Source organism: Siphateles boraxobius, unplaced genomic scaffold, assembly GCF_051911475.1.
Source record: "Siphateles boraxobius isolate OS27281-9 unplaced genomic scaffold, OSU_SipBor_1 5, whole genome shotgun sequence".
In the NCBI taxonomy this organism is placed as follows: domain Eukaryota; kingdom Metazoa; phylum Chordata; class Actinopteri; order Cypriniformes; family Leuciscidae; genus Siphateles; species Siphateles boraxobius.
The window spans coordinates 5,132,550-5,156,179 of NW_027509141.1; the positions used below are offsets into that span (position 1 = coordinate 5,132,550).

Genomic DNA, 23,630 nt, shown 5'->3' on the forward strand with positions numbered 1-23,630 from the left:
AACGCTGCTATGGCCGCCACATAAACCTTGAGCGTGGATGGGGTTCTGCCCTTGTCCAATAGCTCTTGAAGGAAGGAGAGTACTTCCGTAACTCCACAGTCTGGGGGTGAAAAGCCTTGAGCTTTGCACCAGCCAGAAAACACAGACCATTTTGAGGAGTAGAGTCGTCTAGTGGATAGTGCTCTAGCCTGCATGATCGTGTTTAACACTCCCTCCGGGAGGTTAACGGGTACCCGTTGATGGCCCACGCATGTAGGGACCACAGTTCCGGGCGAGGATGCCAAATCGAGCCCTTTGCCTGGGAGAGGAGGTCTTTCCTCAACGGTATTGGCCATGGGGCAGTGCTGGTCAGCTGCATCAGAACTGGAAACCAGGCCTGGTTTTTCCAGAGCGAAGCCACAAGCAGCACTGAGCATCCGTTTTCCCTGATTCGGTCCAACACCTGAGGCAGGAGCGAGACGGGGGGAAAAGCATAGAGTGGGCAGCGGGGCCAGATGTAGGCCAGCGCATATGTGCTCTTGGAGAAAAACTTTGGACAATGAGCGTTTTCTTGGGACGCGAACAGGTCCACTTGCGCTCTGCCGAATGTCTCCCACAACAGCAGGACCGTCTGTGGATGCAGAGACCATCTCCTGCTGAAACATTGTTTCTGGACAGCCTGTCTGGTCCCAGATTGAGGTGACCAGGCAGGCACATGTGCTGCTCTTAGTGAGAGCAGATTGTGCTGAGCCCAGATCAGCAGGCATTCCATCAGCCTGTGAAGGTTTCGGGACCTGATGCCACCCTGGCGATTTATGTAGGCCACCAGCGACATGTTGTCCGAACGGACCAATACGTGGTGACCCTTTACCTGGGGACAAATACGCTTCAGCGCGTTGTCTACTGCCATCATTTCCAGACAGTTTATGTGTAGGAGCTTCTCTCGTTCTGACCACTGGCCAAAGAACGGTCTGCCCTCGAGCAGTGCTCCCCATCTCGATGTGGGACAGGGGGAAAAGTACCCACTGTACCGCGCCCACACTCACTCACATACATGTTAAAACCCACGGGTTTCACCCCGCTCACTTTCTCTTCGCAAACTACCATAGAGAAATCGAGTGTGGCCAGACCGCCCGCTGTGATCAAATCCTTCCGCTGCGGCACTATAGTATAAGTGCTGGGTCTCATGGCCTCAGCATCTTCGTTACTCCAGCTGGGTCTGCTTCGCATGCGCCCGCTGCAGCTGTGGCTAAAAGCACGAGTACCGCCTCGGGCGTGGGCCGCTAGTCTGTCTCGAGGCCGAGACCTGTGAGAGCAGACGCATGAGTTCAGTCTCGATGCTGGCCCGCTTTCCCGGCGAAGCGCGGGCAGCGGGGGGGAGATCCACAGAGCTCGCCCAGTCCTCGCTGTCCGATGCCAGGATAGAGCAGCTGGCCTCCTCCGCAGATACAGCTGCCTCGTCGACATCAATGGCGGAACCGGCGGCAGACGGCGGCCGTTGTCCGTCGAGAAGCGGGCGAAGGTGGTGGGCGAACCGGCAAGCTTGCGCGGGCTGGAGAAGGCTCGGGGACCCGCTGGGTGCGGTGCTTTTTGCGGTGCGGCACTACAGCTGGCGAGGGTGCAGGCTCGGTGAAGGATGCCAGGCGAGTCCTCAGGAAGAAGGCATCTTTACAAAGACGCTAGCTCTTTTAGCAGAGATAGAATGTGAGTCGCTGTGGCGAACACACACTCAGCAGAGTTTTGAAAGGATATTAGGTGCCGGAAAGCGAGCAGGTACAGCGACTGAAGGCGGCGGGATGAAGGCCAGCGGCTTCAGATGCAGAGGCTCGTCTCGCAGAAGGCTTATTCTCAGATGGCGCGGCTTCTCACTCTGGATCCAACGATGCGTGAGCTTTGTTGAAGAGATGAAAATCAGTTTGTATCAGCCTTCGAGCTATATTTATAGGCCGAAGCGAAGCGCCCCCATTGGATCTGACGTCACATAGGGCCTCTCTCGATAGGCTGCTGCAGTTGCCACCGGGCAGCCAATAGGCACGCAAGCTGTCTCGCCTATGTCTGCATGCTGCTGCAATGCGTTTTACATTAATTCTAAATTAAGGATAATTTTTGGCTTCAATATCTTGTGGAAAAGAGGTTTTCCCCTAGCGTAAGATATTACGCAGTACGAGAGAACCTCTCGTAAGAGAACATACAGATACACTGTATATTACTACAGTGATATTTAAAACACCGTTATTGCTGTGGAAAGAATCGCGCTTTTGTGGTTATTCATGTTGAAAGTACCTCGTTGATGCTTGTACACTTTTAAATGTCATTTTAGTGTTTGATGGTTGAAAGATGAGTAGAATAGTCATTTCATTTTACTCAGTTAAAATTAGAGTTAATAGAGCGAGCCTTTCTCTGATAGTTTACAGCTTAACAGAAGTTACGTCATGGAGCGCAGGAATAAGGTGGATATGGATCATATCTTACATGTTTAATGTAATTTCTACTCCCGATGAACACTTAGTAAAGTTCTTGTGGCAGAAACATAATTCATTTTTAGTCATAATTTAGATTTTTACAACCGTAACGATAAGCCATTTATGTGTAAACAAGCCAGTCACTTGACAATGCATTCATCTGTCTGATGCCAAGAACTCGTAATACATAAATAAAAAACTTTTCTTTTTTGCTGAAATTGCTGAATTTCTCAGTTCATATACAGCTCTCAGAAATGGCACTTAGAAGAAAAGCTTAAAGGGTCCGTCAGGCGCTTCATAGACAGATCCGTTTAGGGGTTCCCATCATGGGATCATTTTATGGATTTAGTTTTAATGAATTAATATAAAATAAATGATTTAATTAAATAATTCGATGTGTACAATATATCGTGTCTCAATATACTGCAATACAAAAATGCATCAATATGTATTGTGGATAGTGACAGTACAGTATGTATTGCGTATAGTTCACCCAAAATAAAAATGACTGTGTTGGGAAAAAAATTTAAGTTTACAGAGTTTTATTGCACTACATTAAACTGAATATAATACAGTAGGGGAATATTTGTGGGTCCTGATAATGCCAAATGTCTGATGTTACCGGTAAAAAGTGGCCTACATTATTTTAAATATATCTTAGTCAGTGAAAGAGTTAAAGCATGTAAATTTTTTGTAAGCCTTTTATCATATGTCTTGGAGTATGGCAATAATATGGTATTGTGAGTTCAGTATCATGATATGCATTGAATCGTGACATGAGGATATCGTTACACCCCTATAAATAATAGATTTTTCAATTTTAATTCAATTTGATGAATTAAACAGCTGGTAAACACACTTTATCACTAGAAAAAATCTAAATAACCGGTTTAACATGAAAGTATTATGCAGTCATTTAAGACGTTTCTCCTTATATAGAATCTTTTTGGCATATTGGGTTATTTAAAACTGAGTCAAGAAGTTGATAGCACTATAGAGTGTTATTGAACCCCACTGAACCTTTTTAAGAGCATGCAGCGATCCACGATCCTAGAAATGAGAAACACTGGAAAAGTACATTAGTAAAGTTAATTTATAATCAAGGTCTCTATTCAGCATTTCTTCTCATAAATAAATAAACAGATAATACAATTAAATTCCCTGATGTGATCCTAGCAAGATATTGTTTGCAGAAAAATTCAGACATGTTTGATTAAACTGCAGATAATGAGATTTGAATAGGTTTTGTGATATGAAATTATTACTTTTTTAAATGTTTTTTAAGCTTTATCAGGCATTCAAATGTAAGAGACAATCATTATTTCAGTTTTATCTGTAATCGGTTTAAAGAAGGTACTTTTCCTTTGAAAGACAATTTGGATCACATGTAGAGATGTTTAAAGAACAGAGCCGTGACTTGCGATTGAATCTGTCAACGCAAACGAGCCTTTAATTTCAGGCACTTCCCGGAGAATGTTCTTGTAATAAGTTTACTATAAGTGACTTTGGACAAAATGCATCAGTGTAAAAGAGGTTATAAATATAGGAAAGAAAAAATAATAATAAAAAAAGCCTTCAGCATGCTAATACTTGAAAAGATGATACATGTTATATACATATATTACAATTTCCATAGAAACTAAAACATTGGTTACATTTTGAATCTTTAAATCCCAGTGTCAATAAGAGATTGTGTAATGTGTAAAGTGGTTTATTCCTCCCTTCTATTTGTAAAGCGTTTTGAGTGTCGAGAAAAGAGCTATATTAATGTAATGGATTATTATTAAAGTTTACCAAGTTCATGCAACAACGTTCATACACACTCTAGAATGAGTTCTACAAATCAAAGTTTGATTGGGAGTCTGTATGTAGAGCAGTTCCTGATTAAGTTTAATATTTTGAGTTTGAGATTTATAAAAAATCCAATCCAGAATGACAGGAAAATTAATACAGTGCTGTACATGCTGTAAAAAAATATATATAATAAAGTAAACAATCACCTGCTCTCCTTCTGTTAGGCATCCGAGCTGTTGATACGGCTTAAATGAATTGCAAAGAAACTGTTATGTGACCTTTAATGATCCTAAACATTAATAGAACAGAATTTAATATACACTTAATATTCAACTATATTATTGATCTGCTGCATTGACACTATTATATGAGAACTAAGCTGGACGATAACATCTCGGTTTTCTCCAGAACGGCAGGATAGATAATTTAACTAATTAATAACTTCTTTACAACAGAAATGAACCATCACTAAGCTTACTTAAGCTGGACTGTGACGCTATTTTCTAGAAAAAAACTCTGTTGCATTATTTTCCTGTTATCTCTGTAAAGCTGCTTTGAAACACTGTATTGTAAAAAGTGCTGTATAAATAAAGCTGACTTGACTTGACTTGACTTGACGTGACTGTAATGCATGTTTATTCAGCATGTTGTGTATCTGGTGTCTGATTCCTTTCTGGGTTTCTACCATTCCAGCCTGCAGATAAAGATGGAGGTCTTCCCAAACAAGTGGGCAACAAAACCGAGTGTGGCCTTCTGGGACTGGTCCTGGACCTGAAACGGGACTACCAGACCGTTCGCAACCAGATCCCTGAGGAGAAACTCTACAAGGTTTACACGTTTAACTCCTCGAGGAAGTCCATGAGCACCGTCATCAAGCTTCCCGACGGAAACTTCAGAATGTACAGCAAAGGAGCGTCTGAAATCATCCTTAAAAAGTGAGCACCTTTCATCAGCTCTCTGATGCCTCTCTACAATTCTTCATAAAAGCATTTCAGTTGCAAATGGAAGGTCATTATGTTGAAGTACTGAGCCTGGAATCATTTACATGTGCAATTTGGTGCGGATTCGGATATTAATATGGCAAAAAAAATGATATGATATTCTAATGAGAATTCCACAAAATTCATATAAAAACAGTTGTCACCCAATATCTGCTTTAATAAGATGATATTTAAATGCTTAGTTTTATGATCAAAGCTCTGTAGTTTTAAACATAATATAATGCAATGCAATATTTGATGATTTAGAGTTGACAAATAAACCTTCCTCAAAAGCCTGATGGATCATATTTGATGCTCATGATTTAAAAAAAAAAAAAATATATATATATATATATATATATATAAATATTTCTATTAAGTAAACCAAAGTCGCTGTAGTGCAGTAAGTGTTTATCTGAAAATATTACTAACAATATCAAAGTTATTCTCACATTTACTTGATAAAAATCAGAGATTTCACAGATTTCACAAAGATTTCACAGAACACACACGTGACGCACGAGCTGAAGATGGATGGTTGTACAACTATACTAAATTTAAACTTAAGAATTGCTGGGTTGTTTCAACCCATGGTTGAGTCAAATATGGATAAAACTAACCCAACGGGGGGAATGTGCGTTTGGACACAATGATACGAGTGACTCTGTGTGTTTGGGTCAGGTGTGCTCTTATCCTGAACGAGGTTGGAGAAACTCGTGTGTTCAGGCCGAGGGACAGGGACGAGATGGTGAAGAAAATCATCGAGCCCATGGCGTGTGATGGACTCAGAACCATCTGTGTGGCCTATCGGGACTTCTCCGGAGACCCCGAGCCCAACTGGGACGACGAAAACAACATTCTGACCGACCTGACCGCAATATGTGTTGTTGGGATTGAGGATCCTGTCAGACCTGAGGTAAAAACTTTCTTCATATTTGATCATGGCATAGTCAATATCTGAAATATTTTGCATTTTATGCATGAGAACACACTGTAGTGTGACCTCCGCCTCATCATTTACTGATTTCGCAATAAATTTGAAAAGCTATATATTATCAAAATTGTCTAGTTGATGTCTAGTCTTAATACACACTATCTTAACCCTGGAAACCTGGGATATGAAATAGTAGTCTGGAAAATAGTTTTTTTTAATTGACTTTTATTGAACCTTTAGTGAAAATATAAAAGAAAAACGCATATTGTATCATATTTGATACATCAGGTTTGTATACCTCATATAGTATGATATAGTGAGATTATGGAGGAAAAACAGCTCAAATTTCAGATTCTGATATTAATATGGCAAAAAAGTGAGATGAAATTATGATAGTTTGTAATGTAAATCAATCATATCAGACTAGTTGCACAAAATTCATATAAATATCAGTCATCACCCAATATCTTCCAATAATATGTTTTAGTAAGATTATATTTAAATGCTTAGTTTTATGATCAAAGCTCTGTAGTTTTAAACATATAATTATGTAATGTAATACAATGATGATTTAGAGATCAACAAATAAACCTTCCTCAAAAGCCTGATGGATCATATCTGATGCTTTTGATTTTTCAAAAAAAGGATTTCTGGATAATTAAGTAAACCAAAGTCGCTTCAGTGCAGTAAGTGTTCATCTTAAAATATTACTAACAATATTGAAGTTATTCTTGCATTTACTTTATAAAAATCAGTAAAGATTTTACAGAAAATAGACACGAGCTGAAGATGGACAGTTGTACAATCATGCTAAAAGTATTTTACTTGCTAAAAATGGGTTGTTTCAACCAATGGTTGAGTCAAATATGGACAAAAACAACCCAACGGTTGGGTTGGTCGATATTTGACCCAAACGTGGGTTAAAGGTTTGAAACAACCCAGCGTTCGTTTTTAGAGTGTACAGCAACTATCAATTGGACAATCAATTGGGTAAGTTTAGCATTTAAATGCAACACAAGGTGTTTTTGTCTTGCAGAAACAATATCTAGTGCATGTGGTTTGAGATTGCTGGGAAATATTGGGATATTGGTAGAGATGTTGCATCAGATGTGATATTGTGAAAGAGTGTCCCGGTCCTCAGGTGATCGTTCATCTTCACACACAGGGACTGAAGAAGTGTGAATACTGATGCATTATTTAACCTCTTCTTTTTATCCCGCTGTTTCTTTGCTCTCGTTCTCCGTCTCTAGAGCCACACTCAGTAATTTTCAGTTTGTTGAAGGCTTCTTACAGAAAGCAGAATAAAAGAATATCAGCATGAATGAAAGAACTGATGAAGTTCGACTGCAACGAGAATCCTCTGTTGTCCTGCTTTGGATTGAATGTGTTTGTGCAAAAGCACTTTGAAAGCTCATTGACGATGGTGACACAGATTTGGCGTTCTGTTTCCTGACGGGACACGTGAGCCATTCCTTTCCCTAATAAACAGCCGAAACCTAAGGATCTGTAAACAAATCCATTAGTGTTAAATGTCTAAAGTTACCACATCACCTTCCTCTGCTGGTGTTTTATTGATGAGCCTCTTCCTCTTCTCCTGATGAGTTTACAGGACCGGCTCGTCTTCATGTTTCTGAGAAATACTTCAACGTCTAGTCAATCAGATATCATCTATCACGTTAGTGTCTAGACCAACATCTGTCTGTCTATCTATCTATCTATCTATCTATCTATCTATCTATCTATCTATCTATCTATCTATCTATCTATCTATCTATCTATCTATCTATCTATCTATCTATCTATCTATCTATCTATCTATCTATCTATCTATCTATCTATCTATCTATCTATCTATCTATCTATCTAGCTAGCTAATTTCAGTGCTTCAGTTTAATCTTATTTCAGTTTATTGCCAAGGCAACAATTTTAATTTGCGTTTAGTTTAAGTTTTTCAACTAATATTTACATTTCATTTTATTTCAGCCTAATTGCAATTAACAGAATAAAAAAAATAGTTTTAGTTAACGATAATAACCCTGATATATACTGTCTGTGCAATATATGCAAATTGCAAATTTGACTTCCAAATATTTTTGAATCCCACCATCTGAATAACTCACATCACTTGATTCAACATAAATCTGAATCAAGATGACCACAAAATCATACTGAAAAAAAAATCAGCCAGGAGAGTTTGCTGGTCTGAGCTGGTCTGAGCTGGTTTGAGCTGGTCTGTTGGCTGGTCTAAGCTGGTCTGAGCTGGTCTAAGCTGGTCTGAGCTGGTCTGTTGGCTGGTCTGAGCTGGTTTGAGCTGGTCTGAGCTGGTTTGAGCTGGTCTGTTGGCTGGTCTGAGCTGGTTTGAGCTGGTCTGAGCTGGTTTGAGCTGATCTGAGCTGGTCTGTTGGCTGGTTTTAGCCACTTAAGATGAATCATTTTGTCTTTTGTTGCATGAGAAATCACTGCATAATTAGTGCAGGAGCTCTTTGAGTTCCTCCTAATGAGCGCTCACTGGTTTCGGTGGTGCATCTGAACGTGCCAGTAGAGGAATCAGGAGAGCTGACTGAACCCTGTATGTTTAGCGGTGGTGTTCTCATTTACTTGTGGTTTAACCTTTCCTCTGGAGCGAGTCAATGCCCACTGATCACACTTGTGCCCACAGGTGCCCGACGCCATCCTGAAGTGCCAGCGCGCTGGAATCACCGTGCGTATGGTGACAGGAGACAACATCAACACGGCACGAGCGATCGCTATCAAATGTGGCATCATCCAGCCCGGAGAAGACTTTCTGTGCATCGACGGGAAAGAGTTTAACAGGAGGATCAGGAATGAGAAGGGAGAGGTACTCATATCAGGACAATACATCAAACATAACCAATCAAGCTCTATGGACAGCGTTTGGGGCAGAATGTCAAATACCACAGAAGATAAGACTGACTGGTCCCATATTAAAAAACAAACACACTTAAAGTAAGGTACTTATAAGATTTTCTACACCGAGAGTCAATGGTGGCAGAGACATTCACATTCACATACAAAGATCTGTGTAGTGTTATCACACTCATAACAACTTCACTTCATTACTGGATGAATCAGCGCTTTTGAACAAATCTCTTGCGTGAATGATTCAATAACAAATAATTTTTTTTTACGGTCACTTGTCGCCACCTACTGGTGTAACGATGTAATTGATACATTCTTTATTTCAAATGGTGATTTACTCCATTTTGATCTCTACCGTAGGACATCAGTGTTTATATCTAAACTATAAACTTTTATCTCAGTACTTCTGTGATCATCTGAATGATTGTAAGACAGAATTAATGATACTGTGTGTTGAAAAGACTGTGAAGCTGTTTCATATACATGACAACGGCTCTCTCTGGATCAGAACACAGATCTGAATGTTTACTGTGATTGTGCATGTCAAAATATTAATAGACATAAAGCCGAATCACTGTCATTTAGGATTGAGATTGTGTGGGTGTTTGAATCGGGATTGCGATCTTTTAACAATTAATCGTGCAGCTCTACAATGTCTTGAAGCATTTTAATTACAAATCACAATGATGGTGATTATGTGTAAACGGCAACAGTAAGAGACATAGTATAGTCACATTTGAAATCAGAGTCTAATTTCAACCTCAAAATGACATAATGAAAGCTGACATAGGAAATTCCACTATTTGTGACAGATATGGCCTGGAAAGTTACTTTCAAAAGTAATGCATTACAATATTGCATTACTCCCCCAAAAAGTAACTAATTGCATTACTTAGTTACTTTTTATGGAAATGCATTTGTAAATCAGTGCTTACATGCACCTTATAGGAATCAGGGTACGTCAGTAAGCCTTTGCAACTCTGGCCTCATGGTAAGTGCATTACTATAGACACGCTTTTTGCATTGAAAAACACCAAAGAACGAGTTGAAATGACTGTCTGTGCTAATCAACATCACTGCACAAATGCTGTCGAGAGAGCTTAATGTATATTGAACCCAGAGCAAATAACTGTCTGTGGCCCTGATGCTGTTGTGTTCCAGAACTCGGATAATTTATGGGGCTTTTTTATTATGTTGTGATTACATTAGTCGCATTCGTACTCTCTGCAAGTAATGCACTGCTGTTATTGATGTAGACAGTTATTGAACACATTTGATGGCCATTCCAACAAACAAGCCACATGTGAATGATAGACGCATGTGATTTAATACACCGTCAAATCATTTATACTGTATGTAAATGCAGTGACTTCTCTGATGAATGTTTAACCTCATTACAACAAGAAATGCCAAGTTTCATGTTATATACTACTGGTTATTTTACGTATCCCGTTAGACGGGTGTCTCAGATCTGGGTTTCTGTCTCTCACAGGTTGAGCAGGAGCGCATTGATAAAGTCTGGCCTAAACTGCGAGTGCTTGCCAGATCCTCACCGACGGACAAACACACACTGGTCAAAGGTGAGTGATAGTGCATGAGCAACTAAACATCAAAAAGTCCCATTCAGAGCCGTACCAACCCGGTCACATGAAAAGTGTCTCTATCGCACGCATTGTATTTATCATGCAATTAATACGCGAAAATGAGTTTTTACATGCATACAGTCAAACCAAAATGTATTCAGACACCTTCAACATTTCTCACATTATCAGTTTATTTGTTATAGGTTAGAAAATGTAATATAATAGGACAAGAACTCAGAGTTATCAAATCAGTTTGATATCAAATCAGTCCAAAAAAAAATTCAGACACCAGATATATATATTTTTTATATTTCTTTTTTACTAGTGTGTGCAGGACACTATAGTTCATTTATGTAAGTGAGGAGAGCAGAATATAGTAAAATGTGACATATTATACTAAAAAAAAATCTTCATACAGTGACTACCAGTAAAATTTATGAAAAATGATTCAGACACTTTGAGCTGATCATGTTTTGCTGAAGTGTTTTTTCTTTAATAACTAATGCACCTTTTTACACCACAGACTGAACAACATGAAGCATTGCTTGGTGACTGGTTGAGCTAAACTGGTATTATCTAATTGTGTAGTTAAATTTAACAGCTTGCTAGATAATCAACATAATTCATGTGTGAGAGTCTAGACAAAACCAGTGGAATACTGTATGATATACTGTGGGGTACGTGCGTATTACTATAAAGTGCGTATTACCATGCATGCGAAAACAACTTATTTCTTCTATGTTGCTCTCATAAAATGTATAACCACTTTTTCTGATGAAGTTTATGCAATTATGCTCATTACAAAATGATTCTGATGAACATAAACTGACATTTTTAGATTAATAATCCACTTGAGTTCATGAACATTGGCATTTACAGCCAAAGTGTGTTAGTAAAGCGATCTGGACTCAGATCTGTGAGTGTTACGTAAGACTGAGTGTCAAGGCTGAAGTTACAGGATAATTAACATACTGTAAGTAAATGTTGTGCTGTAATTACATCACTTGTGGATTTAATTTCTAGGCGTAATCGCTTGATTGTCCCTGATGTTTTCACATCGCATAGCTTTAATGCGGGCAACATATTGCTGTTCATTATAAGTGTTAAATGTAATTTATTGCAGGAAAGGAGAAGTATTTAGCAACATCTGATGTTGATTATTTTTTTAAAGAAACTAATATTTTTATTCGGCAAGGATGAATTGATGAAGTGCACTAAACAAGTAATTTGCAAGCTTGAATATATACATTTAATCTTAAATATATGCATCATATTTTATGTCAAATTAAATAGTTATAATGAATACTTTATATTTTGTTAACACTTTAGTTTAGGGTCCAATTCTCACTATTAACTATAGTTGCTTATTAGCATGCACATTACTAGGATATTAGTATGTTAACACTTTACATTAATGTTCATTAGTTAACATTAGTTAACTACCTTTGTTAAAATGAACTAAAAATCAAAGTTTGTGTTTGTTAACATTAGTTAATGCACTGTGAACTAGCATGAACAAACAATGAACAGTAGTATTTTTATTAAATAAAATTAACAAAGATTAATAAATACATACTACATGTACTGTATTGATCATTGTTAGTTCATGTTAGTTAATACATTAACTAATGTTAACTAATATAGGACATATTATTCTACATCCCATATAATCCTACCAATACCTACATTATATCCTAAGTAATTATTAATTTTATTGAGTTTATTGAAGCAAAAGTTGTAGTTAATAGTGAACATGTGTTCCTCATACTGAAGTGTTACCATTTGATGTAAATAAGTTCAGTGATGTTAAATAATATTTTTGTCTTGAATAAAAATTGTTTAGATGTTACCATTTGTTTTTTCATTGTAGATAACAGCCATTTTTGTTCCATTCCATCACATTCACCCTGTCATTTGTTCATTTTATTAATTTGGTAACACTTTACAATAAGGTACATTATTTAAGATTAGTCAATGTATTAACTAACATGAACTAACAATGAGCAATACATTTGTTACAGTATTTATTAATGTTAGTTAATAAAAATACAGCTGTTCATTGTTTGTTCATGTTAGTTCACAGTGCATTAACTAATGTTAACAAATACAAACTTTAATATTTTAATACTGTATGAGTAAATGTTGAAATTAATATGAACTAAGATTAATAAATGCTGTAGACGTATTGTTCATTCTTAGCTCATGCTTCATGTTAACTAATGAACCTTATTGTAAAGTGTTACCATACAATGCACTGGTCATATGACCAATGCTTTGACTGATCAAATGCTTCATGTGATGCAGAAATGTTCTGGAGTAATGTGTGAGTGTGTTGTGTGTCAGGTATCATCGACAGCACTCTGTTGGAGCAGCGGCAGGTCGTCGCTGTAACCGGCGATGGAACAAACGACGGACCGGCTCTGAAGAAAGCAGACGTCGGGTTTGCCATGGTGAGAACCCATCACACACACACACACACACACACACACACACACACACACACACACACACACACACACACACACACACACACACACACACACACACACACCAGTCTTGTTCTTCACACACAGCCTGTCCTCATTTTCACAACCTAGCCCAGAGCGCCCCCTAGTGTGAGCCATTGCTTTCACTCCTGTTTTCAATTGACTTACATAAGGTATACAAACAGCCTGTCAGCACTACCACACCATTTCTATTTCCATACGTTTAGAGGACAGCATATTCCTATGTTCCTGCTCATCAAACTGACACCAACTGCTGGTTCTCTGTGGGATTCACCATGGTTTTACAGTCAGCCGTGTCTTCACAGAGAACAGTTCCTCAGGCTAGTCTTCACAAAACACTAGTGTGTGTGGAGAAACAGCTTTTCTCTTTACCCAAACACGATCATCACACACTATTCACATCCGGTTTGATCTCGCTTCAGTGTCTTTTGTTTAGTTCTAGACTCAGTTTTAAAGAACACTTTACACCAAAAAGGTTCTATATAAGGAGAATGTCTCAAATTATTACATTATAGTCTCACGTTTAATGGGTTTAAAAAAAAAATTCTAGTGATAAGGTATGTTTATGATCTGTTTAGTTCATAAAATTGACTTAATATAAAAATTGAATTAAAACAAAACACTAAATGATGGGAACCCTAAAAGGTTCACGTGCAAACAAAAAAAAAGCCAAAAAATATTATTACTTATTGTTCCCTTTCGACGTTTTGACAAACTAAAAATGAACTGGGCCAGTTGCATTAACTTTCCTATTAAAATAAGACTGATCTGCCTTTTTATGTAACTGACCTAGAAAAAAAAATAGATGACTTACTTTTTAAGACTAGTCTAAGCAGTAAATGTCAAATGTTCTTGACAGGTTTTGTGAAATGCAATGTTAGTGATGCATATTGTTTATGGTTTGGCATATCCTGGTCATGGCAACATTAATGAATGAATACTGTAAATGGGTCTCGTCACGATGTGAGGGCTTGTGTCTCGGCAGGGAATCGCAGGCACAGATGTGGCCAAAGAAGCGTCCGACATCATCCTGACGGATGATAACTTCTCCAGCATTGTGAAGGCCGTAATGTGGGGACGTAACGTGTACGACAGCATCTCCAAGTTCCTCCAGTTTCAGCTCACCGTGAACGTGGTGGCCGTGATCGTCGCCTTCACCGGAGCCTGTATCACACAGGTGTGTATGGGACTGCCACTCGCAGTTAGTGTGACAAGTCAACCCAGCTTTATTTATGCAGCGCTTTTTAAAACACAGAATGTTTCAAAGCAGCTTTACAGAGATAACAGGAAAATAATGCAACAGAGTTTGTTTCTAGAAGAAAATAGCGTCACAGTCCAGCTTAAGTAAGCTCAGTGATGGTTCATTTCTGTTGTAAAGAAGTTATTAATTTAGTTCATTTATCTATACAGCCGTTCTGGAGAAAACAGTGATGTCATCGTCCAGCTCTGTTCAGTTCTCATATAACGGTGTCAATGCAGCAGATCAATAATATTGTTGAATATTAAATGTCCCCAACTAAGCAAGCCAAAAGCCAAAGGCAACATAGGCTGTGTTTTCCATGGCAAGTATCACTATTATTATTGCTCAAACTGGGCTCTAAAAAGCTTATTAAACTTCTGCACATATATTGCCCTTCAAAGGTTTGGGTTTGTCAGTACCGTGGGTCAGTATGATTCGATTTCTTTCTTTTTTTAATGCATTACATTGATCACAAACGATTTCCATTTAAAATAAATGCTGTTCTTTTTTTCTCTTTCATCAAAGAATCCTGACATTTGAAACTTATCACAGTTTCCACAGAATTATGAACTGTTTTCAACACTGATATTAATTATAAATGTTTCTTGAGTATCAAATCATCATATTATACTGATTTCTGAAGGATCATGTGACACTGAAGACTGGAGTAATGATGCTGAAAATTCAGCTTTGAATAAATTACACTTTACTATATATTCACATAGAAAACAGCTTTGAGCACTTTTGAATTGTAGTAATATTTCACTGTTTTTACTGTATTTTTGATCAGTTAAATCAGCCTTGGTGAGACTCCCTTTAAAAACTTACTGACCTCAAACTTTTGAACAGTCGTATAACTGATCTGTCACCATTTGTATTACGGACATGAATAATCCATCAAAGCGTCTTACATGCAACCTCAGAGTAACGCACTGGCAACGATCCAACACGCTAGCATTGCATGACTTTTGTGCATTTTCTTCATACTTTGAAACCACTGCTAACACATATGAGACGCCTTTGACAAGACAATAGATCTGACCTACTATGAAATCTCAAAATAGACTATGGAGAGACATAGGGCACTGGTAAAGAAAACACATTAGATTACTAGGCCAAGGCCAAAGACTTCATCCCTATGATCTAAAATAGCATTGTTTAATTTCCTAGAGGATCGCTAACCTAATAAATGATGCAGCACTTCTAGGAGAAAGAGGCTAGACTGTATGAAGATACTCTGATGAGAAATGAATGTCCTGAGAGCTTTAGATGACCAAGGACACTCAATTGTGCACTGAGATCACGAGGAAGATCTTTTACCAATATGATGACACACATTTATGACTATCATAGATCGATGCATCGTTGAAGAAATCAACTAGCTAGTCACGACTGTTTCCCGAAACCATATTGTCTCAAATTGGCATGGAGTTCGAGTAATAACTACTTTTAATGAATCTGTTTGAGATCAAATTAATGCGAGATGTTTTGCTATAAATTAAACATGACTTCCGAGGAATATTTCTCATTTTTCTCAGTTATTTTGCTCTATTTCCAGATTCAATCATAGTCTCGTTCTAGAGCTCGTTCACACATGCCCACTCTTCAAAAACGATGCTATGAATCTTGACAAACTAAAAGACGTAAATGACGTTTGTATGTGTTCTAAATAAAAGATATAGATTGCACTGAATGTATTCTTGCTTATTTTGCTCAAGATCAGGATTTTTTGAGTCCACGTCATGCAAACATGAAACTCTGCTTCTAATCACAGTTCGAGATCTGTCGTTACAAACACACAACTCTGCAATGCTGTTAGCGAATGTTCGTTGGAACGATGGTTTCGGGAAACACCGACTCGTTGAACTGCTGATAACGACAGAACTCGCGACTATAGTTGGCTAACGATGCTTTCGGGGAACACACTCTGTCTGGAAAACAACATCTAGCTCAGTTCAGCATTGTTCTAGCTCAGTTTAGTCTCATTGCTATAAACGTTGTGTTTTAAGCAGTGTCTGTTCTTCTTCCAGGACTCTCCTCTGAAAGCAGTGCAGATGTTGTGGGTAAACCTGATCATGGACACGTTTGCATCTCTGGCTTTGGCCACCGAACCGCCAACTGAGTCTCTGTTGATGAGGAAACCCTATGGCCGAAACAAACCCCTGATCTCCAGTACCATGACCAAGAACATACTGGGCCACGGTGTGTACCAGCTCACCATCATCTTCACGCTGCTGTTTGCGGGTAAGTTGTGTTATAGGTCTGCAGAGCATGTGAAGTAGAGCTGCACGATCCAAATCTCGATTCAATCACCCACACGATCTCATTCCTAAAGGACAGCGATTCACATTATCATTAATTCTGTCTTACAATCATTCAAATTATCACAGAAGTACTGAGATAAAGGTTTATAGTCCAGATATATACACTTATGTCTATGATCAAAATAGAGCAAATCACCTTTTGAAAGTAACTTGACGCTTCAAATAACGTAATTGTGTCAAACATCGTTACACCAGAATGTGAAGACAAGTTACAATTAAAATTGTATTTGAATCATTCATTTGAGAGATTTGTTCAAAAACGCTGATTCATCCAGTAATGAAACAAGTGAAGTGTTTATGAGTGAGTCATTGAATCATTCACTCAAAGCAATCTTTTTTAAAATAATTTATTCAGATTCATTAAACATTTTAAATAGACTACAACCATTAACATTTTTTTCAGAACCTCTTGTAATTTACGTGTTAGTTTGTTTTGTTGTTTAGTTTTTGTGATCTCTATTTGAATTTAAAAAAAAATCGTGATTCCCGATTTATCCAGAATCGTGCAGCTCTAATGTGAAGGAAAACATTTATGCTTTTATGCCCGTAAAATGCCTAATAAATCAATTGTTTGAAGATACACGCAAGTGATAGAAAAGTAGTTGAAGTAGTTTTTTTTTACATGCGCGTTCACGCCATGTTTGTAGTTACCATAATTACGATAACGTCATATTGGTTATGACGTTATACTTTCAGCTGTTCATGGCAACAATACTCAATGTTTAACAATGAACATTGAACAATAGCAACAATGCAAACAATAGCAACAATGTTCACGGCATCAATGTCTCCACCGCCGCGGTAATAAACTCTTAAAAAGAGAGGCATTTTGGATGTTCAATTTACAAACCATGTCCCCTCTAGATTTAAATGAAGTTTATGATCTGTCTTGTTTCTTATAAGTGGTGTTGTTTATGTGGTTTTTTTTTGTGTGTTTTTTTATGGACACAATGTTTATGAATGACATTTCTTGTCTGATGTGTTATTGTTCCTATTAATTACCGTCCCAGATGGAACTGTTTATTTGACTATTCTAACTTGGGTTTATATGTACATTGTGTGTAAAAAACACATGATTTTCTTAGCTTTTTGTTTAAAATGTTACTTTTTTATGAATCTTATCCAGATAAAAGAAAAGCCATGAAGCTAGAATAATATTTTTGTTTGTTTGTTTGTTTGTTTGTTTAAAAGCAGTGGCTCTATTCTTTTGATATATTGTATGTTCAGATATTCATCCAATAGAATATTCTGGGGGCCATGAAATTTTTCTGAAAATGATCAAAAACGCTGGCGGTGGCTGGCAACTTTTTAAAAGAGTTAAATGAATAGTTCACTTCAAAATGTTTCAAACCTGTTTGCATTTCTTTCTTCTGCTGAACACAAAGGAAGAATGTCGGCAACGAGACAGTCGATGGACCACAATGACTTTAATAGTAGGAAAAAAATACTCTGGACATCAATGGGGTCCATCAACTGTTTGGTTCCCGACATTCTTCAAAATATCTTCTTTTGTGTTCAGCACAAGAATTCATACAGGTTTGAAACAACTTGAGGGTGAGTAAATGATGACAAAATGTCCATTTTGAAGTGAACTTTTACTTTAAGAGTTCCACGAGGAAGTTACACTTTTTAAAAAACAGAATCTCGTAATAACAGTAATTCATGGTGTGAACGCACACACGTTCATATAGGATTATATAGATGGTGTGTTGTGTTGTGTCCAGGTGAGCAGATCTTTGACATCGACAGTGGCAGACACGCGCCGCTTCACTCTCCTCCATCTGAGCACTATACCATCATCTTCAACACCTTCGTCATGATGCAGCTCTTCAACGAGATCAACGCCCGCAAGATCCACGGAGAGAGGAACGTGTTTGAAGGCATTTTCAGAAATCCCATCTTCTGCTCCATTGTCCTCGGCACTTTCGCCATTCAGGTAACAAAGTCTTTTGTGTTCAAATAGGTTTTTCAGACAAATTGCCATTGATTGTTTCCAGCTAAAAAAATATGTGTTGTTCAAGTTCCCATTAAGTTTCGAAAATGTTATTTCTGAATGTTCTCTTTGTAAATGTTAATTTACACAAGCTGAGAATGTCAAAAAGTGTTAGGTTGTGTCCCACTCTCTCTGACAGTTATACATATACTTCACCACACCACTTTTTTAGTTCTACACAGTTCCATTTTAACATTTGTTTTTCAGATTGTCATTATTCAGTTTGGAGGGAAGCCGTTCAGTTGTTCTCCTCTGGACCTGGAGAAGTGGATGTGGTGTGTTTTCCTTGGGCTGGGAGAGCTGGTCTGGGGACAGGTAACACTGTTCAGTCTGTTTACCGCCACAGTTGTACGGTTACACACTGTTTCCACAATCCATGTGCTCTTTCTTTTCTTCCCACAAGCGATCCGACTCCGGAACTCTAATACTTTAACCAGCAGATCTTACTGAATCCTTTATGCAGTGTGCTTTGTGGGTTATTGCAATAATAGTATTTATTTATAATGTGCAATGTCATTATTTATATCCTGCTGTCAAACTCTTTTTAGTGTTACATTTTAATGCACTTTGTAGCATTTTTATTATATTTTTATATATTTTATTGAGCCATTGGAACGGACGAATTTCGTTCATTTATGGACTCTAAATGTACATCTATCTATCTATCTATCTATCTATCTATCTATCTATCTATCTATCTATCTATCTATCTATCTATCTATCAATCTATCTATCTATCTATCTATCTATCTATCTATCTATCTATCTATCTATCTATCTATCTATCTATCTATCTATCTATCTATCTATCTATCTATCTATCTATCTATCTATCTATCTACCTACCTACCTATCTATCTATCTATCTATCTATCTATCTATCTATCTATCTATCTATCTATCTATCTATCTATCTATCTATCTATCGGGCTTGTGCACAATTCAGAATTGAATTGAGAATGACTCCTAAATTCCAATTCAATTCTTGAATTTGAATTTAATTTGAATTCATGTCAAAACATTGCAATTCAAAACAAATTCTAAGAAATTCATATAGATATTTTAAGTGAAGTGTTTAACAATGAAGCTTTAGAGTATGTCAGATATGATTGCATTACATATTCTATAAATGATATTAGTTTGAATACACACACACACACACACACACACACACACACATATATATATATATATATATATGTGTGTGTGTGTGTATTCAAACTAATATCATTTATAGAATATGTATGCAGGGTTGAGGAGTGAGTTAACTTTAATGAAATTATGTTATTGAATTACAAAATGAATGTAATTGTATTTAGTTGTAGCCTATTACTGAGGTAAAATGTGTAATTTAATTAGTTACTAATCAAATTAAAAGGAAATTGATTTACATTGATAAAGTAATCCAAATAAAATAATCCAAACCACATTTATAATAGGTAACTTATAACAGTAAGCAATTACATTTCCAAAGTAACCTTTCTAACACTGAATGTATGTGAGATTCAATATTCTTTCTGTTGTGTGAGTAGGGTGACCACCCGTCACGCTTTGTGTTGTACCGCACAGCATTTTCACCCCTTGTCCCCCACGTCGCATATTGAGAAAATGTCCCGCATTTTTATCAGTCTGTTTGTTTTTAATTATCATATTAAGAAAATGTGCATGCGTTCTTTTGCCTTTTTAAGAAAGCATTTTATTTTTTATTTTTGCGCCATAGTTTTTCACCTATATTTAACAGCGCTTCGTCAGAAGTACAAATACAACAGCCGTTTTTAAAATCATATCCAATGGTTGAAAAGAAAGGAGTAAACACGGTTACTAGTAGGTTGTCAATCAAAATGTGGAGCGGCGATTCGTTGCATGTGTTCCCTGTCAGAAAACAAATGGATAATTCGGTAAATTAAAATTTAAATTGAACAGAATTTAGCAATGTATTGCCTGTTGTAGTTGTTTTAATTCACATCCTTTCTAAAAATATGAAAGTGTTTGGTGTAATATATTCTTAATATATAAGGCTGTCAATAAACAAATTTCATGTTGTTTTATATTTTATTTGTTCATTATTTATTTTGTTGGATTTTAGTTGGACTTAGTCAGAACTGTTTCAAAAATAGTGATCTGCATGATGCGGCTGCCTTGCTCAGTGATGTTGAATTTAAATGGCAAGTAAAAGAAAGACATGTTATGTTACATTGGTGATGTAATTGTGTTGTCTGGAAGGGACTAAATAACAAAGTATTTTTATCAGCTGAAATGCAGAATACAATGTTTTTATTAAGTTAAATGGACATTATATAACAGTTTCAGGTTATGTTTTAGTGTTGGTAACATGTCCCACATCGTCCCACATTTGGTTTGTTTGATGGTGGTCACCCAATGTGTAACTGTGTAGAATTTCTTTGAATTGCCATGAATTTAATTCCACTTCCTGTCATTACAATTCAAATTCACATTCAACTTCCTGTGGGGCAGAGTCAATTCAATTCAAATTCATGAATTGAATGGAGGCCAATTCTGAAATTCTGAATTTTGCAAAAGCCTGCTATCTATCTTTCTATCTATCTTTCTATCTATCTATCTATCTATCTATCTATCTATCTATCTATCTATCTATCTATCTATCTATCTATCTATCTATCTATCTATCTATCTATCTATCTATCTATCTATCTCTATCTATCTATCCATCTATCTGTCTGTCTGTCTGTCTGTCTATCTATCCATCTATCCATCTATCTCTATCTGTCTAACCATCTATCTATCTATCTCAGAGCCGGCCCGAGCTTTTTGGGAGCCCTAAGCAGAATTTGATTTGGGGGCCCCGTCCCACTATGCGAAGTCACCTGTGCTTGACGATTATTGACACAAATATCACGCAAAAATGATACATTATAAATTAATACAGTGAGGTTATGTATTAATACAAAATAAATACTTAATAAAAAATAGATAGACTACTTAAATAAAAAAGTTTTAACTTTTACTTTACTCTTTTACTAACTCTCTGAAACTTCTTAAAACAAACTGTCTCAAAACATATCAAATACATGATTTGCTAAAATAATGACAAAACTGAGAAATCAGAAACATAATAAGAACAAGGGTTCAACAATGACAATTATTGTTGAAAACTGTAAAAAATATTATTATTTCTCAACTGTCTCAATACAGTGTAAATGTCCTCAAAATTTTTTTTTATTATTATTATTGTAACAGACTTTGTTGGATTGTTACATGACAGAATCCAATCTATCTATCTATCTATCTATCTATCTATCTATCTATCTATCTATCTATCTATCTATCTATCTATCTATCTATCTATCTATCTATCTATCCATCTATCTATCTATCTATCTATCTATCTATCTATCTATCTATCTATCTATCTATCTATCTATCTATCTATCTATCTATCTATCTATCTATCTATCTATCTATCTATCTATCTATCTATCTATCCATCCATCCATCCATCCATCCATCCATCCATCTATCCATCCATCCATCTAGATGGAGTTTCTTGTTTTCTTGTTGCTGTCCTGTTCTAAAATCTGTCCTGCTCATCCTCACTCTCGGTCAGGTTATATCCACTATCCCGAACAGCAAGCTGAGGTTCCTGAAAGGCGCCGGTCGTCTGACGCAGAAGCACGAGATGACGGCCGAGGAGGAGATGAATGAGGACCAGGAGGAGATCGATTACACAGAGAGAGAGTTACGACGAGGACAGATCCTCTGGTTCAGAGGCCTCAACAGAATCCAGACCCAGGTTAGACAGCCGCTGATAATCTATGGAAAGTTACGACTCTCTGAAATATTCAGCATGAATTCTGCACTGAATTGCATCTGTAGGAAGTAACCATACTTATGCTTGTACATTAATTGTGTTTGTAATTATGTACTTGAGATTCAACCATCTGCACGGCTGGCAGTGTGTTTTATAGTCAGATTTAGATTGTGCGGAGGTTGAACCGCAGCTCTGCCAAACACTAGCATTACTGGCACAAACATCAGCGCTGATCGGAAGACTTTTGTTCTGTTGCATAAATCATGTGCTGTCGGTACACCTTTCATGAAAAACACTGTCATATCCCAACCGAATAGGCACCGAAGTCAGAGTTTTAGATCTAAATAGCAATGTAAATCTAAAGTATAAATTATGATTTCAAAGACAAAAGCTATACACAACTTAAATGTAACGGAATGACAATGTAGCATAGCACTGTTTGAAACTTTTATTGTTGCATAATGACTAACTACTATTTTAAAGACCCCCTGTGATGAAAATCCAGCTTTTAATGTGGTGTTTTTAATATGCTTTAAGACAAAGCATGTGTAAATTCATAAGTCGACAGCATTGTTGAGTATTTTCTCCTTAAAACTGCAGTGAACCAAAGACAGTTTAAAAAACACGGTTTGAAATCGCTGGTGTTTCTGACAAGTTCTGTCGTTATCAGCAGTTCAACGAGTCGGTGTTTCCCGAAACCATCGTTCCAACGAATATTCACAAACAGCATTGCAGAGTTGTGTGTGTGTGTGTAACGACAGATCTCGACCTGTGATTAGAAGAGTTTAGTGTTTGCATGACATGTGGACTCAATAAATCCTGATCTTGAGCAAAATAAGCAAGATGACATTCAGTGCAATCTATATCTTTTATTTAGAATACATACAAACGTCATTTACGTCTTTTAGTTTGTCAAGAGATTTAAAGGATCATTTTTGAAGAGTGCGCATGTGCGAACGAGCTCTAGAACGAGACTATGATTGAATCTGGAAATAAAGCAAAATATTGTACAGATGCCATGTCTGTAATTTATAGCAAAACATCTAGCATTAATTCGATCTCAAGTAGTTATTACTCCATCACCTTCGTGACATCATTAAACAAATGTGGATGAACGACCAATTTACGACAATACTTTTTCGGGAAACAGTCGTGACTAGCTAG

At 37.1% G+C, this 23,630-nt stretch overlaps 1 protein-coding gene across 10 annotated transcripts in view; it reads left to right on the forward strand.

Moving 5' to 3' along the window:
- The window catches only part of atp2b2 (ATPase plasma membrane Ca2+ transporting 2), a 249,752-nt gene that overhangs the window by 216,136 nt on the left and 9,986 nt on the right, over positions 1 to 23,630 (forward strand). For all 10 annotated transcript variants that reach the window (XM_077202580.1, XM_077202581.1, XM_077202577.1 and 7 more), the window contains 10 exons: positions 4,929 to 5,170; positions 5,897 to 6,131; positions 8,809 to 8,988; positions 10,522 to 10,609; positions 12,956 to 13,062; positions 14,105 to 14,296; positions 16,390 to 16,603; positions 18,408 to 18,619; positions 18,884 to 18,991; positions 22,263 to 22,448. In XM_077202580.1, coding sequence (XP_077058695.1) covers positions 4,929 to 5,170; positions 5,897 to 6,131; positions 8,809 to 8,988; positions 10,522 to 10,609; positions 12,956 to 13,062; positions 14,105 to 14,296; positions 16,390 to 16,603; positions 18,408 to 18,619; positions 18,884 to 18,991; positions 22,263 to 22,448 — 1,764 coding nt within the window. The remainder of the gene's footprint in view (positions 1 to 4,928; positions 5,171 to 5,896; positions 6,132 to 8,808; positions 8,989 to 10,521; positions 10,610 to 12,955; positions 13,063 to 14,104; positions 14,297 to 16,389; positions 16,604 to 18,407; positions 18,620 to 18,883; positions 18,992 to 22,262; positions 22,449 to 23,630) is intronic.